The 14,648-nt window shown below is 53.7% G+C and overlaps 4 protein-coding genes and 1 non-coding gene across 5 annotated transcripts; 3 read left to right on the top strand and 2 right to left on the bottom strand.

Annotated features, from left to right (window-relative positions):
- Positions 1-837: 837 nt before the first annotated feature.
- Positions 838-3,522, bottom strand: VTJ04DRAFT_12 (uncharacterized protein; the record flags this gene model as incomplete). The annotated part of the gene is made up of 8 exons (XM_069358861.1): positions 838-1,327; positions 1,395-1,645; positions 1,738-2,178; positions 2,239-2,528; positions 2,607-3,067; positions 3,133-3,248; positions 3,330-3,353; positions 3,445-3,522. The coding sequence occupies 8 exons, from the start codon at positions 3,520-3,522 to the stop codon at positions 838-840; spliced, it is 2,151 nt and encodes a 716-aa protein (XP_069222622.1).
- A 630-nt stretch (positions 3,523-4,152) lies between these two features.
- Positions 4,153-8,602, top strand: VTJ04DRAFT_11 (uncharacterized protein; the record flags this gene model as incomplete). The annotated part of the gene is made up of 10 exons (XM_069358750.1): positions 4,153-4,275; positions 4,336-4,523; positions 4,666-5,322; positions 5,377-5,803; positions 5,863-6,610; positions 6,662-6,837; positions 6,897-7,426; positions 7,481-7,596; positions 7,660-7,847; positions 7,907-8,602. 10 exons carry the CDS (start codon positions 4,153-4,155, stop codon positions 8,600-8,602), a joined length of 3,849 nt encoding a protein of 1,282 aa, XP_069222621.1.
- Positions 8,603-9,471: 869 nt separating this feature from the next.
- VTJ04DRAFT_10 (uncharacterized protein) lies at positions 9,472-10,435 on the top strand (the record flags this gene model as incomplete). The annotated part of the gene is made up of 2 exons (XM_069357690.1): positions 9,472-9,649; positions 9,717-10,435. 2 exons carry the CDS (start codon positions 9,472-9,474, stop codon positions 10,433-10,435), a joined length of 897 nt encoding a protein of 298 aa, XP_069222620.1.
- Positions 10,436-10,647: 212 nt separating this feature from the next.
- On the bottom strand, positions 10,648-10,736 carry VTJ04DRAFT_t1. The gene has a single exon. It is a non-coding gene; the product is annotated as a tRNA-Thr (tRNA).
- Positions 10,737-11,344: 608 nt separating this feature from the next.
- On the top strand, positions 11,345-14,487 carry VTJ04DRAFT_9 (uncharacterized protein; the record flags this gene model as incomplete). The annotated part of the gene is made up of 8 exons (XM_069367497.1): positions 11,345-11,519; positions 11,611-11,685; positions 11,807-12,044; positions 12,140-12,292; positions 12,373-12,682; positions 12,746-13,519; positions 13,581-14,370; positions 14,450-14,487. 8 exons carry the CDS (start codon positions 11,345-11,347, stop codon positions 14,485-14,487), a joined length of 2,553 nt encoding a protein of 850 aa, XP_069222619.1.
- Between the last annotated feature and the right edge of the window lie 161 nt (positions 14,488-14,648).

The following is a 14,648-nucleotide window of genomic DNA, read 5'->3' as shown; positions in this document are numbered from 1 at the left end:
CTGCTTGCATAGACGCCATCGCCGCGGACTGCTTGACATACCATGTCCTGGCCGCAGCCATTACCGGAGTGTCCTTGCCTTCCTCATGGGCGGCCACCGTTCACACTTCCAGTGGCTGCGGTTTAAGCAACTTCCTCCCGGTGCTGCAGCGGACTGAAGCCTACGCGTACCATTGTTGTCCTCCGGAGATCCTGGACATAATCTTCAGCGCAAGTACTCTGTCAAACACTGGTGCGCCTCCTAACCGCATCGAGCTCGCACTCGCTCTCATACAGCGGGCTCAGTCCTTCGACGTTGTCGGATGGGTTCGCAGCATCCATGGACTATCACGCCATGATAACCTCAGTGTTCGCATCAATGTGGCTCTCGCACACCGTGCCGCTGCATGTCTGTACATTGTACTTGTTGCGCCTCAGGTGGCAGAACTATACTGGAGTCCGTCGCTAACAGTGGAAGCCCTTGTCTGTAATGTTCAAAGCCACCTCTCAGAGGTACCTCTGGTTCATCCGTGCCTTAAAGGAACGATATGGCCGACGTTTCTAGCCGGCACACAGGCAGATGACCCGGCCCAGCGAGAGTGGTTTGCTAGCCGGATGAGGGCCATGGTTTCACACAACCCGTGGATCTGCCCCTGGGGATACATCCGGACGGCGGCATTGGTGATGCAGCAGTTGTGGCAGACCCGGGATAGGGTGCTGGGAGAAGGGGTGAAGCCAAGTTGTCTATCAGAACTCAGGAGAATGTGTAACAAGTACTTGATTGTGTGAAGGAGAAAGTTGACAGACGGGAAATTACAGAATGCTTGAGTGGTCCGGGGTTGAGAACATCAGATGTGAATTACGTTGAGCCAAGGTTCCACGGACCATCACCGAATGATCCGTCCCCCAAAAGCGCCATCATATGCTGATTGTTATAGAACCAATCCTCCAGCTCCATTCCGTATCCTGTCCATATCATGGGATTGACGCCCCTTTGAGAAGCCTGTCCACTGCCGCGACGGTCAACATCTCTAACATCGCGGTTGTCATGGTGACTGGGGGGAGCGTTGAATGATGGAAATCCCAAAGCTGCCAGACAACTGTCAATTTCCATGGTATCTGGCCTGTCGTCGTGTCCTGTTCGGGAATGTGACTCGATATATTGGGCGGCCACGTTGTACAGCACCTGGAACAAACGTCGAAGCTTCTCTACCGCTTCCGTGGCAGATGGGTGAGGCTGAAGTGAGGCCACAAACGCCTCGAGTCTCGCAAGGTCTCCCTCATCGAGGGTTTCGATGACTTGACAGAACAAGACAATGAAAGGGACAAATGGGGAAAAAAGTATCGTCCTTGATCAAGGGGTCAGACTAAGGGTCCAATGCAAGTCAGCTCGGGAAGAAGGTGGCTACCACTGACCAGTTCATGTAGATAGAATACAAAGCAGGCAGGTTCCTCTCAACAATGGCCATACAACGTTCATGGAGGGCAAGTGTCCGCCTGGCTGTGGTGATGCATTCAGGGGTAAATGTTGTCGGGGAACCTGGACTGTTTGGAACAGCCCGATATATCATGGTGCGAGTGGAAAGCCGGAAGATTTCATCAGAGAGCACAAAGAACTCTGTAAGGTCGTTGCCGATCATGTCCCTTGAATACTTGTCGCATTGTAACTGGGAAAAAGACATGATGGGCATTATCAGTATTAGGAATCCTCGGGTATTTGCCGAAACAAAAGCAAAAAGAAAGGAAAGAAATGACTTACAGTTGCCTCTGCCGTGAGCCTGTCCAACTCATCTAGGCGGCTGGCCAGCTGCTGCGCGCGAGATCTGCGCACCTCCTCCGATTGCCGAAGAGCATCTGGACAGTAGAGTAACTCATAGATGTGACCCTGAAGCCTTGAGATGGCAACCCACAAGTCGAAAAAGCCATCATAAGGGGACCCTGAAGGATTGTTGTGGCTCTGGGGGTCAGGAATGGTTATATCTCGATCCTGAATTGTCGATGACCGACCCAGACGGAGCGATAAGCTTTTGTCAAGGGTGTAGAGCATCCAGAAGAGAAATTGTTTCCGCACAGCCGACTGTGATGGCTCATTCGTAAAGGTGCTGCTGCGGTGGTAGCCCAGTGCTTGGCAAAGCTCTGAGCCTTTCGAGACCAAGGTCCATGTGAGAGACGGCTTTCCAAGTTCAACGCTATAGATTGCCTGGGGAATGTCAGCCAAGTAATTCCTAGTATCTTGTCGTAAGAAGATTGTCTTCCTTACACCAACTGCAAGAGCCAGGATAACTTGATCTGTTGCTGGCAAATGCAATGGAAGTGCGGATAGTGCTGTTTCTAGATTTGTTGCACATAGGCGGCATAGCTCGAGATACTCATCTCGCTTTTCTTCAACGAAGAAGCCACAAACGGCGAAGAGATAGTACAGGCTGAAATTGACCGTGATGAACTTGGCAGCGTCGTACTCATCGTTCACATATGCAGTGAGACAGATGGTCGACAAGTTTTCGGGGGTGAATCGGAACAGGCCCAAAGCCCACATTATCCATTCATGTGCTGGAGCATTGACAAGACTGTGTGAGTTAAGTTGTATACTGATAGGTGGTGTCTGAAGATGCAGACAGGTATTATCACCTTTACAGAACTTGAGAACTTCCAGGGTCTTTTCGATGGGGGGAAGTTCGCAACCCATCAGCGAAGCGGACGCCACATGCTTAGCATTGGGATAGGTCATCTCCTGAGACGCGGGCTGACTTCTCATAGATTCAACCACACGGCTGAGGGCCTCAACTCGCTGACCCATGTCAGATCTGGGACTGGTGCTGACGGCCTTCCGGACCAGGTCGCTGGCGAACAAAGACTGTGCTGTCAACGAAGACTCCCCCTCAACAACAGTCCCGGTGGAAGGGGGCAGATTGGTGGAACGGCATCCATGGCTTGCTGGGCTAGCTCCGGAACCAGGTGTGCTCGATGGGACTCGTAGACTTCCAGCCTCGGAAGAGAGCAGTCTCTGTGATGGCAACTGCGTTTTAATCTCCTCCAAGATGCGTAACACGCCGTCAAGTCGGCGGTCAATGTCGTCGATTTTTTGCTCGCTGGAGTTGAGATATGTTAATGAGGCGCATTTACTTGGAAAACCAAGATCTCATGGGATACTCACTATTGATGGGTTAGGAGAATTCGAGCTCGCTTCTCCTGTGGTCTAGGCCCTGCTTGAACGCACTCGATTTTGGCAGAAACGCAATGTGCACATGGGAATTCGCGGTTACATCGAATCTAACACGCACCCCGAGGGGATCAGTATGAGTCGAGTAGGTCCAAGTTCTTGGAGCATTGTTGAGCTCTCAGTTCACTAACCTTTCGTGCACGGCAACCATTACACTATGGTTCACATCCCAAAGGTTGTTAGTGGCTATGGCTCAGGGTGGCAAGGTGCAGCAAGGAAGGCTGGGTGGTGGTGGGGGGGACTTGCGGCCCTCGGCACAGATGCCCGCTTGTGGCCAGTTGGAGGAGGTGATGTAGATTGTTGGTCGTTCATTGTGTCTTCCATTTCGCTGTGCACTACCGGTCCCGTGATGGCCGGCCGGCGCACTCATCCGAGAAATGCGGACTTCGGCGGCAGCGTTCCCGAGAGAGAGGTTCGGACCAAATATGGCCGGACCCGCGCGTCCCGCGCGTTCCGAGCAACCGGCAAGATGGGGCCGGACCACCGCAAGCGAGAAAAGGGGAAGTGGGGCCGTCGCCGGCGTGACGTGGTAGCAGGCACCGGAAACTCAGCAACGGCGTGACAAACGGGTGACGCAAATCAGAAAATCTGCGTACGTACTCCGTGTATGCAGTGGGCTCGAAGAATCTCGTGTTACTGGAGAGCTTTGGTTGGGTTTGCACTGGAGGTCTCAATTGTCTTGGCTTGCGTATCTCCTCCGGACACCGAGTACGAAGTAAGCTTCTGGCCGGGGCATTTTGTTGTCCGAGATCCATGGATCAGAGAGATTGCCGATGAGCAAGGCTTGGGTTAGGGACTTGGCGCCAAGCGCGTCAGCATGAGAATGCTCAAATTCTCCCCCCATGACCCGTCACGTCTTGATATAATTTCTCTTGCGCGTTCTGTTCTTGAAGTTCAGGATTAGTCCTCCGTCCTGTTGTCCAGTCGCTGTGGCTTGAATGGGGCGTGACCACCATGGCGTCGAGCACTGGAGATGACCTTGATCGAACAGAAAAGGAATCTGTTACGGCACCACAGACAAACCCACCGACCACGAATGAGAAGGGTTCCGAGGATGATGCTGGAAACGCATATTTTGTAAGAACCGGATGGTTTCTGTCCCTAAATCAAACATAGAGGTACTAACATCGATTGCAGCGCGTGTTCCGCTATGGCGGACCTTTCGAATACACCTTGATGGCTGTTGCCATCTGTGCCGCTTGTGGCTCAGGGGTTGGGATTGCTTCTCAAAATCTGATATTTGGCACTTTCGTCACAACTATCACGGATTTTTCGTCGGGGAAGACGTCGCCGGATGCATTCATGGATGAAGTCGCAAAACTAGCGTACGTTCATTTCCCTGCCACCCCTCTCATACACCCAAATATATATTTGCTTCACTTGCTCCTTTTCCTTTGCGCCCCTTGCTTTTCTCATCAATATTTTCACTTCAATGACTCGAATAGGGGCTGATACTTGAACGTATAGGCTCTATTTCGTCTACCTTGGCATCGGCAGGTTTGTGCTCTCTTACGTGTACAACGCCATCCTCACGTACGTCGGTCACCGCATTGTGCGCAACCTCCGCCATGCTTATCTCCGCGCCGCCTTGGCCCAGGAGATCGCCTATTTCGACCTCGGCACCGCAGGATCTATCGCAACCCAGGGTGCCTCCAATGGAAAGTTGATTCATAGCGGAATCTCCGAAAAGCTGGGCCTCACATTCCAAGGCCTCGCGGCCTTCATCTCCGCCTTCACAATCGCCTTCGCCACGCATTGGAAGCTCACCCTCATCACCCTCTGCATAGCCCCGGCCACCGTCATCAGCATGGGCATAGTGGCGACTATCGAAGCCGGCCTTGAGACCCAAATTCTCGATCTATTTGGCCAGGCAAATTCGTTCGCGGAGGGAGTGCTTGCCAGTGTTCGCACAGTCCACGCCTTTGAGATGCGAGCTCGTCTGGTGGCGAAGTTTGACGAGTATCTTACCAAGGCGCACCGCATCGGAGACAAGATCTCACCCTTGTTGGGCGCCCTTTTCTCCATCGAGTATACCATTGTTTACCTGGGCTTTGGTCTGGCGTTCTGGCAAGGAATTCAGATGCTTGCACGAGGCGACATCAAGACCTCGGGCGACATCTTCACGTACGTTCTGTGCATTGTGACATTCTTGCTGTTCAACTGGCTGACTGATTGTAGGGTGTTGCTGTCCGTTGCCATCGGGTCTATGCAAATCACTATGCTTGCCCCTTACTCCGTCGACTTCACTCGTGCCACCACATCAGCTGCGGTGCTTTTCAAACTCATCGACAGACAGTCAGCGATCGATCCGTTCGACAAGTCCGGGGGACAGCTTTCTGAAGTTGAGGGTGTCGTGGAACTGGAGAACGTTACTTTTGCCTATCCTACGCGTCCCAACACCACCGTACTTGACAACTTTTCGCTCCGTGTTCCAGCAGGCAAGGTCACCGCGCTCGTAGGTCCAAGCGGTTCTGGCAAGAGCACCATTGTAGGTTTGATTGAAAGGTGGTACAACCCTTCTTCGGGGACTATCAAGCTGGATGGTCATCCCATTGATCAGTTGAACCTCAACTGGCTCCGGAAGACGGTGCGCCTTGTTCAACAGGTATGTCATCACCTACGTCGTCCAGCCTGTTCGTAAGGTACGGTTCTGACCTTGACTAGGAACCCGTGCTGTTTCAGGGGTCAGTCTTTGACAACATCGCCTACGGTCTTGTCGGCACGCCTTGGGAGAACGCTTCTCGGGAGGAGAAAATGGTCCACGTGCAGGAAGCAGCAAAGACGGCTTTTGCCCATGACTTCATCACCGAGTTGCCCAACGGTTATGACACGGATATTGGCCAGAGAGGGAGTCTGCTTTCGGGTGGACAGAAGCAACGCATTGCCATTGCACGCAGCATCGTGTCCCATCCGAAAGTGTTGCTGCTAGATGAAGCTACCAGTGCGCTCGATCCGCATTCCGAGGGCGTGGTCCAGCAAGCACTGGATCGGGCGGCTGAAGGGCGCACCACCATCGTCATTGCTCACAAGCTCGCCACTATTCGCAAGGCCGATAACATAGTTGTCATGTCCAAGGGTCGCATCGTCGAACAGGGCACGCATGAAAGCCTCATCGCCCAGGACGGTACATACGCCAAGCTCGTCCGCATTCAGGATTTGTCCGTTACTGGTCCAGGATCGTCGGAGAGTGATGGGGAGAACGCAGAAGGAGAGGGCCACCCAGTTGAGCTCGCCAAATCCATGACTCGATATGCCACAGAGGATCAGGCGCGTCTGGAGACGCAGAGGGATCGTGATGATTACGAAAAGCATCAACCAGTCGGCCTGTTCACGGTCATCGCCCGTCTCGCCAAGCTCACACCAGAACTCAAGTGGTGGTATACGTCGGTGATAATATCCTGCATTGTCGCTTGTATGCCCCCCCAACAAAGCGTTGTCGTTCATTGCTGACCTGCTGTTGCAGCTGGCATCTTCCCCGGTCAGGCCATTTTACTATCTCGCGTCATGGATGTCTTCACCTTGGAAGGAGAAGCCTTGAAGGATCGCGGGAACTTCTTTGCCTCTATGTACATCGTCCTAGCGTCTGGTTGTTTGGTCGTGTACATGATCATGGGTTGGTCCGTCAATGCCGTGGCTCAGGTAGGTTTTGGAATCTTGAAGCCCTCGATTGGACACAGGCTGATGATCCCCTCCACAAGGCCCTCCAACACAAACTGCGCAGAATGATATTCAATGACTTGCTGCGACAAGACCTCCAGTTCTTTGACCGGCCAGAGAACTCGACGGGTGCTCTGGCGAGCCGTGTCGATTCTGATCCCCAAGCCGTTTTTGAGTTGATGGGTTTCAACATCGCGCTTGTCTTCATCGCCGTGCTCAATGTTGTCGTCTGCAGCATTTTTGGCATCGCCTACAGTTGGAAACTTGGCCTGGTGGTGGTCTTTGCCGGTCTACCTCCTCTCCTCACAGCCGGATGGCTTAAGGTCCGCTTGGACATGAAGCTGGACCATATCACCTCGAAGAGGGGCTCGAACAGTGCGGCCATTGCCTCCGAGGCAATTGCCGCTATCCGCACGGTGTCTTCCCTAGCCATCGAGGAGCGCGTTCTCGAGCGATACACTACCGAGCTGGACCATGCAAACTCCGGAATCATCAAGCCCTTGAGCCTCATTATGATTTGCTTCGGCTTCACGCAATCGATCGAGTACTGGTTCATGGCTCTGGGCTTTTGGTATGACACTCAACTTTGAACCGCTGTGATCGTCTTTCTAACCCACAAGTTCAGGTATGGATGTCGCTTGGTTGCCCACCAGGAAACAACCATGTATGATTTCTTCGTGTCATTCATGGCTGTGTTCTTTTGTGGACAGGCCACAGCGCAACTGTTTCAATTCTCGACAAGTGAGTGCTGGATGGATTTGAGTCTGCAATTGAGAGTGAGATGAAAGCTAATAGGGAGTCAAGGCATCACCAAGGGAAAGAATTCGGCCAACTATATGTTCTGGCTGTCTTCGTTGCAGCCAACGGTCCGTGAAACTGATGAGAATCGTGACCACGCGCCAAAGTCTGGCGGTCCTGTTGTGCTGGAGAACGTGCGCTTTTCGTACCCAAGTCGCCCTGACGCCGTGGTTTTGCGCGGAGTCGACCTGAAGGTGTGTTATTTTCACTGGGTTCTCTCACGTATCAACACTAACCTGTAACCTGTTTGCAGATCGAGAAGGGCCAGTTTCTGGCGGTTGTTGGGGCCTCTGGCTGCGGAAAGTCGACGATCGTTGCCCTGCTTGAGCGGTTCTACGACCCCTCAACAGGAGCGATTAGCATCGACGGCGACGCCCTCACCCAGCTGAATCCAAAACACTACCGCCGCATTGTCTCACTGGTCCAGCAAGAGCCAACACTCTTCCAAGGGTCTATTCGTGAGAACGTTGCTTTGGGCGTTGATGACACCTCGACATCTCCGACAGACGACAATGCCAGCTTTTCGGTGCCAGACTCGGAGATTGAAGCAGCCCTTCGCGCGGCCAACGCATGGGACTTTGTCTCCTCGCTCCCCGAGGGAATGGGGACAGCGGCGGGTCCCAACGGAACACAGCTGTCGGGCGGGCAGCGGCAGCGCATCGCCATCGCGCGGGCCCTCATTCGGAATCCCAAGGTGTTGCTCCTGGATGAAGCCACGAGCGCGCTCGACACAGAAAGTGAAAAGATCGTGCAGGGCGCCATTGCAGAGGCCGCCAAAGCGGGGGATCGGATTACCGTCGCTGTCGCTCACCGCCTGTCAACGATCAAGGATGCCGATGTGATTTGCGTGTTCCATGGGGGCAAGATCGTCGAAAAGGGCACTCACGAAGAGCTGATTGCCCTTGGAGGGATGTACAGGAAGATGTGCGAGGCACAAAACTTGGATTAATATATGGCAGGAGGTGGACTTGGGTGTTACCGCCAGCAAAGTTTCTGGCTCACTCCATGTTGAATCAGTGTAGGGCTTTAAACACATGAAATGTGACCATATGCAAACAGCTACATAATAGAATTAATCGCTTCACTGCATTACCCGAACATCATAATCAGTTTGGTACATTACTCCGTCATCGCGAAGCACTCATCATCAGTTTGTCAAAAGTCTATAAGGACAAAACCGTGAACACACGAACTCAAAGCGCAGATCATTCAACTGAGCTCTGTGGGATACGTCAGGTAGATATGCAGTGGACTGGCTCTGACGCGTCCGTGACGACGACTCTTGTGAAGTGGAGGCCTAACTGGTGAAGGCGTTGAAGGCACGTGAAGAAACCCACCGATGCGTTTCCTTGGACATTTCAGCCCCTGGTCTGCGCAATGAAAGTGCCGAGCCAATCTGAGGTTACCGTCCGGCCGGCGCCCCTTTTTTCAGCGCTGGGTGTAACGCTCGGCTGCCCGCTAGGCAGGGTACCGCCGAACCTTGTGGCCAGGCCTCCCGCCGCCAGTGGCTCACGGGTCTTGATCATCGCCAAATCAAAAGTGGAAGGTTACCCGTTCTCGATCCCACGGCGTTTCACACCTTCGGCGCATGAGCAAAGCTTGGGAAGTGATTGGCCACAAGGCGGTGTAAGTGACAATCCCAGCCGATTCATGCTTAAAGCAACTCCGGTTTGTAGCGGACCGAGATTATGATTCAGATTCACGTGGAGCTCTACTATAGTTATAAAATGAGCTGGGTAGTCTATGTGTGGAAATACTCCGTATGTACATACCTGTCGGCCACTGGTCCCACGCGTGCCTAGGTAAACAAACGTCAAGATGCGTCCTCAGGTTGGGCTTCTTCTCCTGCCGGCCCTCAGCGCCCATGGCATTCGCATCATCCAGTCCAACGACGATGGGTGGGCCGAACTTTATGTGAGGTCTTTCCATGAGGCTTTGTTGGCTTCCGGTCACGATGCGGTCTTGTCCGCTCCCGCGGAAAACAAGTCTGCCACAAGTAAGTATATCTTGACTTCTCAACGCTTTCTCCCAAGCAACTGTAGCATCATCCTGACGCCACACAGGTTCTCTCGATATCGAGCCGAGTCCCCGGAAATCGCGGTGCCAGTATGACAGTTGTCCTGTGACCAACGCCCCTATTGGACGCAACGAGTCCTCGCCCCGGCTCAATTGGGTCAACTCCTTCCCGGTCACCTCGATCCGCTACGGTATCGACTTCATCGGTCCCCAGTTCTGGAACGGCCAGGATGCCGAGCTGGCCGTCACGGGTCCCAACGTGGGCAGCAACCTGTACGTCCAGGCGCCGTTCTCAGGGACGATCGGAGCAGCCGTCTTTGCAGCAAAGGAAAGGAAGATTCCGGCCATCGCGTTTTCTGGTCTTTCTGGCGGCAACTTGGCATGGAACACGACGCCAGTCCCCGAACGCAGCACGCTCTATGCCGAACTGGCCACGATCCTGACGAACGCCGTCATTGAGAGCGGGAAGCCCTATCTGCCCGAGGACGTCTTCCTGAATGTCAACTTCCCCACGGTTGGAAACAAGTGCAACAAGGCCAGTCAGTTCAAGTGGGTGCTCAGCCGCATCAACATCGGGCTGTTCTCGGCCCCTGATATCCAGCACTGTGGTTCCACGCGGTTGCCGATGGAGGCAGCGGTTGTCCTGTCTGACGGCTGCTACATTTCGGTCAGTGTGGGCGATGCAAGGGACAAGACGACAGCGCCAAAGGAGAAGCAGGCCATCGTGAGGGATAAGCTGCAGGGTCTGTTGACCTGTTTGCCATGATCGGTGGAACAATTTAGTTGTCGGTATATATATACTGAATAGCTATGAGTAGCAAAATATTTCTATTATTCCCTCATGCCAGCACGGATTGCCAGATTGAGAGGATCATGGTTGTATTTCTGGGTAGAGACCGGACGAAATGGCCAAAGCAACAGCAAAAATGATCGCACAAGTGCAAGGATCAGTCTTTTGTGTTCATGGTCTCCCCGTTTTGCCCACAGCCAGAATCGAACTGACGACCTTGTCATATCATCCCTAGAGGATTTACTAGTGACACGCTCTACCACTGAGCCATGCGGGCTTGTTGCGTCTGCGGTGGGGAAGCCGGTGATGATGTGGGGAGAGCAGTGGGCTCTCCCTGTTCTCTGTGCGTTCAGGTCGTGATGGATTCCATCTTTCAGGGGTAAGGATATCGCATGCGAAGGGGAAACAGACCCAACACCTCCGATAACGCAGAGCACAAAGCTTTCTTGGGCTCTTTGCATGTAATGGAAAACCTGTTGCTATAGATATATCCTCCTTCTGCAGACGGTGGGGATCCCTCCGGTCCTGCAAAACGGCAAAACTCAGGGAGAGGCCGGGTCGCCACCTACGTCATGGGATCGATCGGGATGCAGATCAATACGACAAGGCATTCTTCGCAGCGACTATTACAGGTTTGAGGGGATGAGTACAAGAGTAGTGCTCATAAAAAATAAGGTGATCTTGTGTCATTTCTCACAGCTCCAGGGGGACTGCATTCTCGTCTTGAGTTGCTCAAGATCGGATATTGGGTCAAGATCAGTTCAAATATGGACCGGTGCCCAGGCCCGTCTTCAGGATATCACTTAGACTTCGCGCTCAGGCAATTCCAACCCACCAACCACACATTCCCCTTGATATCATTATCACCAGTTTACCATAGCCAAAATGACAAGCCCCCAGGAAGATATTCCCGTGGCCAACCCACCCCCTCCCCCATCCCAGCTACCTGACAGCGTCCTTCAACTCACCGTGACGGCTTCGAAGCAGGACGCGCAGTTGTCCGATCGTGACCGCGAGTCCCTGCGTGCGTTTCACCGGGCTGCGAATTACATTGCCGCTGGTGAGCTGTGGACTGCCCTTAACAACTCTTGCTTCCTTACTTTATGTAGGATCACGCAAAAATGTCGGCTGCTTACACTCTTCGATGACAGCCATGATCTTTCTCCGTGAGAATGTCCTACTTGAGAAGGAGCTGACACACAATGATATCAAACCACGGCTCTTGGGTATGTCAACAGTCCTCAAAGTGCCCTACTCTCTACGACCAGACCAGGGAGTTATGCCATGACCCTGAAGATCGCTTGACACATGCAATTGATGCGGATAGTATGATTGATACCCATACAGGTCACTGGGGCACCTGTCCCGGCCTGACGCTCCTCTGGGCCCACCTCAATTTACTGATCCGCGATCGCGACTTGAACATGCTGTATGTCATCGGCCCAGGCCATGGTGCGCCAGCCGCATTGGCCTCATTGTGGTTGGAGGGCTCGTTGCAACGGTTTTACCCGGGCGAGTACGGGCGCGATAGGAATGGGTTGAGGAATTTGATCACGAGGTTCTCGGTGCCGGGAGGGTTTCCGAGGTTAGTCAGGTCATTCTCTTTTGTTTTCAGCCAGGAAAGGGCCTCTGTTGAAATTGTGAAGAGGTGTGCTAATGATGGATGCTAATCCGCTGCAGTCATATCAACGCCGAGACCCCAGGGGCGATTCATGAAGGAGGAGAGCTGGGCTATGCACTAGCCGTGTCCTTCGGGGCGGTTATGGATAATCCGGACTTGATTGTCGCGTGTGTGGTTGGCGATGGGGAGGCAGAGACAGGCCCGACAGCAACGTGAGCACACCCTAACACACCATCTCTCGACCCTTCCCTCCTTTCATTGGGTGATGTGGTAGCTTACCAGTGTATTCCAGGGCCTGGCATGGCATCAAATACATTGACCCAGCCGAGTCAGGCGCAGTCATCCCTATCCTTCACGCCAATGGGTTCAAAATCAGCGAGCGCACCATTTTTGGCTGCATGGACGATAAGGAGGTGACCTGTCTGTTCAGCGGGTATGGTTACCAGGTGCGCATCGTGAAGGATATGGATCGTATCCATGAGGATTTGCACGCGGCTCTTGACTGGGCCGTGACCGAAATCCATGCCATTCAACACGCCGCGAGATCCGGGAAGCCCATTAGCAAGCCTCGATGGCCGATGATCGTCCTCCGAACTCCAAAGGTCAGTGATACCATTGGTCTTTGTCACCTTTCAACAGCGAGACTGACTCTTCTTTCTCTCTAGGGTTGGACTGGGCCAAAGGAGATCGAGGGAAAATACATCGAGGGATCGTTTCACGCACACCAGGTTCCGCTGCCCAAAGCGAAGACAAACAAGGAACATCTCACGGCCCTCCATGACTGGTTGTCAAGTTACCGCATCAACGAGCTGCTTGGGTCGGATGGCACACCCACCGAGACTGTTCTCTCCATCATCCCCAAGAATGATGATAAGAAGCTAGGCCAGAACCCTGTGGCACACTCCTCCTACACGGATCTGAGGGCCATTGACTGGACGAGTCTCGCCATCGATGGCAAAATGGAACCCCAGTGCAGCTGCATGCTTGCCGCTGGAGACCTGCTTGATCATGCCCTGCAGGCCAACCCAACCACGCTCCGCCTCTTCTCACCTGACGAACTTGAGAGCAACAAGCTGAGCGTGGTGCTGCAACACACCCACCGAAACTTCCAGTGGGACCAGTACTCGCGGGCATCTGGCGGGCGGGTGATCGAAATCCTCTCCGAACACACATGCCAGGGATTCATGCAAGGCTACACACTGACTGGCCGACACGCTGTGTTTCCCAGCTACGAGTCGTTTCTGGGGATTGTGCATACGATGATGGTGCAGTATGCTAAGTTTGTCAAGATCGCGAGCGAGGTCCCGTGGCGCGGAGACACTGCCTCTCTCAATTACATCGAGACAAGCACCTGGACTCGCCAGGAACATAACGGATTCTCGCACCAGAATCCGTCGTTTATCGGGGCGGTGCTGCACCTCAAACCCGAGGCGGCGCGGGTATGTCACATTGTCTCTTCTCCCCCCCCGGTTCCTGTGATGTCCCTGACACACCTCCCAGGTCTATCTTCCCCCTGACGTCAACTGTATGCTCTCAACGCTCCATCACTGCCTCAAGTCCCGCAACAAAGTCAACCTCATCATCGGCTCCAAGCACCCCACCCCTGTTTGGCTCACGGCAGATGAAGCGGCCGAACACTGCGAGCGCGGCGCATCCGTCTGGCGCTGGGCCTCTTCCCCGCCGCTCCGTCCCCCGGGTTCCGAGTCGCATCGCCTTGGCACTGGTAGGGACCTTCCCGATGGCACCCCCAACCCGGACGTTGTCCTGGTTGGAATCGGAGTTGAGGTAACTGTTGAGATTGTACATGCCGCAGCGCTTCTGCGGAAGCTCTGCCCTTCCCTTCTCGTGCGCGTCGTAAATGTGACAGACTTGATGATCCTCGCTCCTGAGGGCAGACACCCGCACGCACTGACCAGGGAGGCGTTCGCGGCGCTGTTTTGTACCGATGTGAACGTCACTGATCACGATGAGAGGATTGCCAAGAGGGGACGGGTGCCAGTGCTCTTCAACTACCATGGCTATCCGGTCGAACTGAGGGGTTTGTTATTCGGTCAGCCTGGCGCGGGTGATACGAAACTGATGCGCGTGGCGGGGTACATTGAGGAGGGCACGACAACAACGCCCTTTGACATGATGCTTGTGAATCGAGTCAGCAGGTTCCATGTCGCGGAGGAGGCATTGAAGGCGGTAACAGAGGTGGGTAAGGATTTGGAGGGGGTGGACGAGCTGCTCCGGGAGGTAGGGAGGTTGAGGGACGAAGTCAAGAAGCATATTGCGGAGCATGGGAAGGGTGAGTCGTTTCATGTCCCTGCCAACCGATTTATCCACGTCGGTTGTTTGAAGCTGGCTGCTAACAGTTGGACTTCTAGATCCGGATGATATTTACGAGATGCCCAAGCTCGATTAAAGAACGGGGGTTGCGGTTCATCAACCCCAGAAGGACAAAGAAGGCACTGTACCTAGATATCTTCACTCGTGGCTCTGAGGACAATATATGGGCGAGCTAGTGAGCTCTCCGAGCAAGTAGTATAAACACATGATGAAGCAGATGTGGACAACTACCTATCT

Source organism: Mycothermus thermophilus (genome assembly GCF_041956435.1).
Source record: "Mycothermus thermophilus strain CBS 625.91 unplaced genomic scaffold VTJ04scaffold_1, whole genome shotgun sequence".
NCBI lineage: Eukaryota > Fungi > Ascomycota > Sordariomycetes > Sordariales > Chaetomiaceae > Mycothermus > Mycothermus thermophilus.
This window is presented reverse-complemented; position numbering and strand designations above follow the sequence as displayed.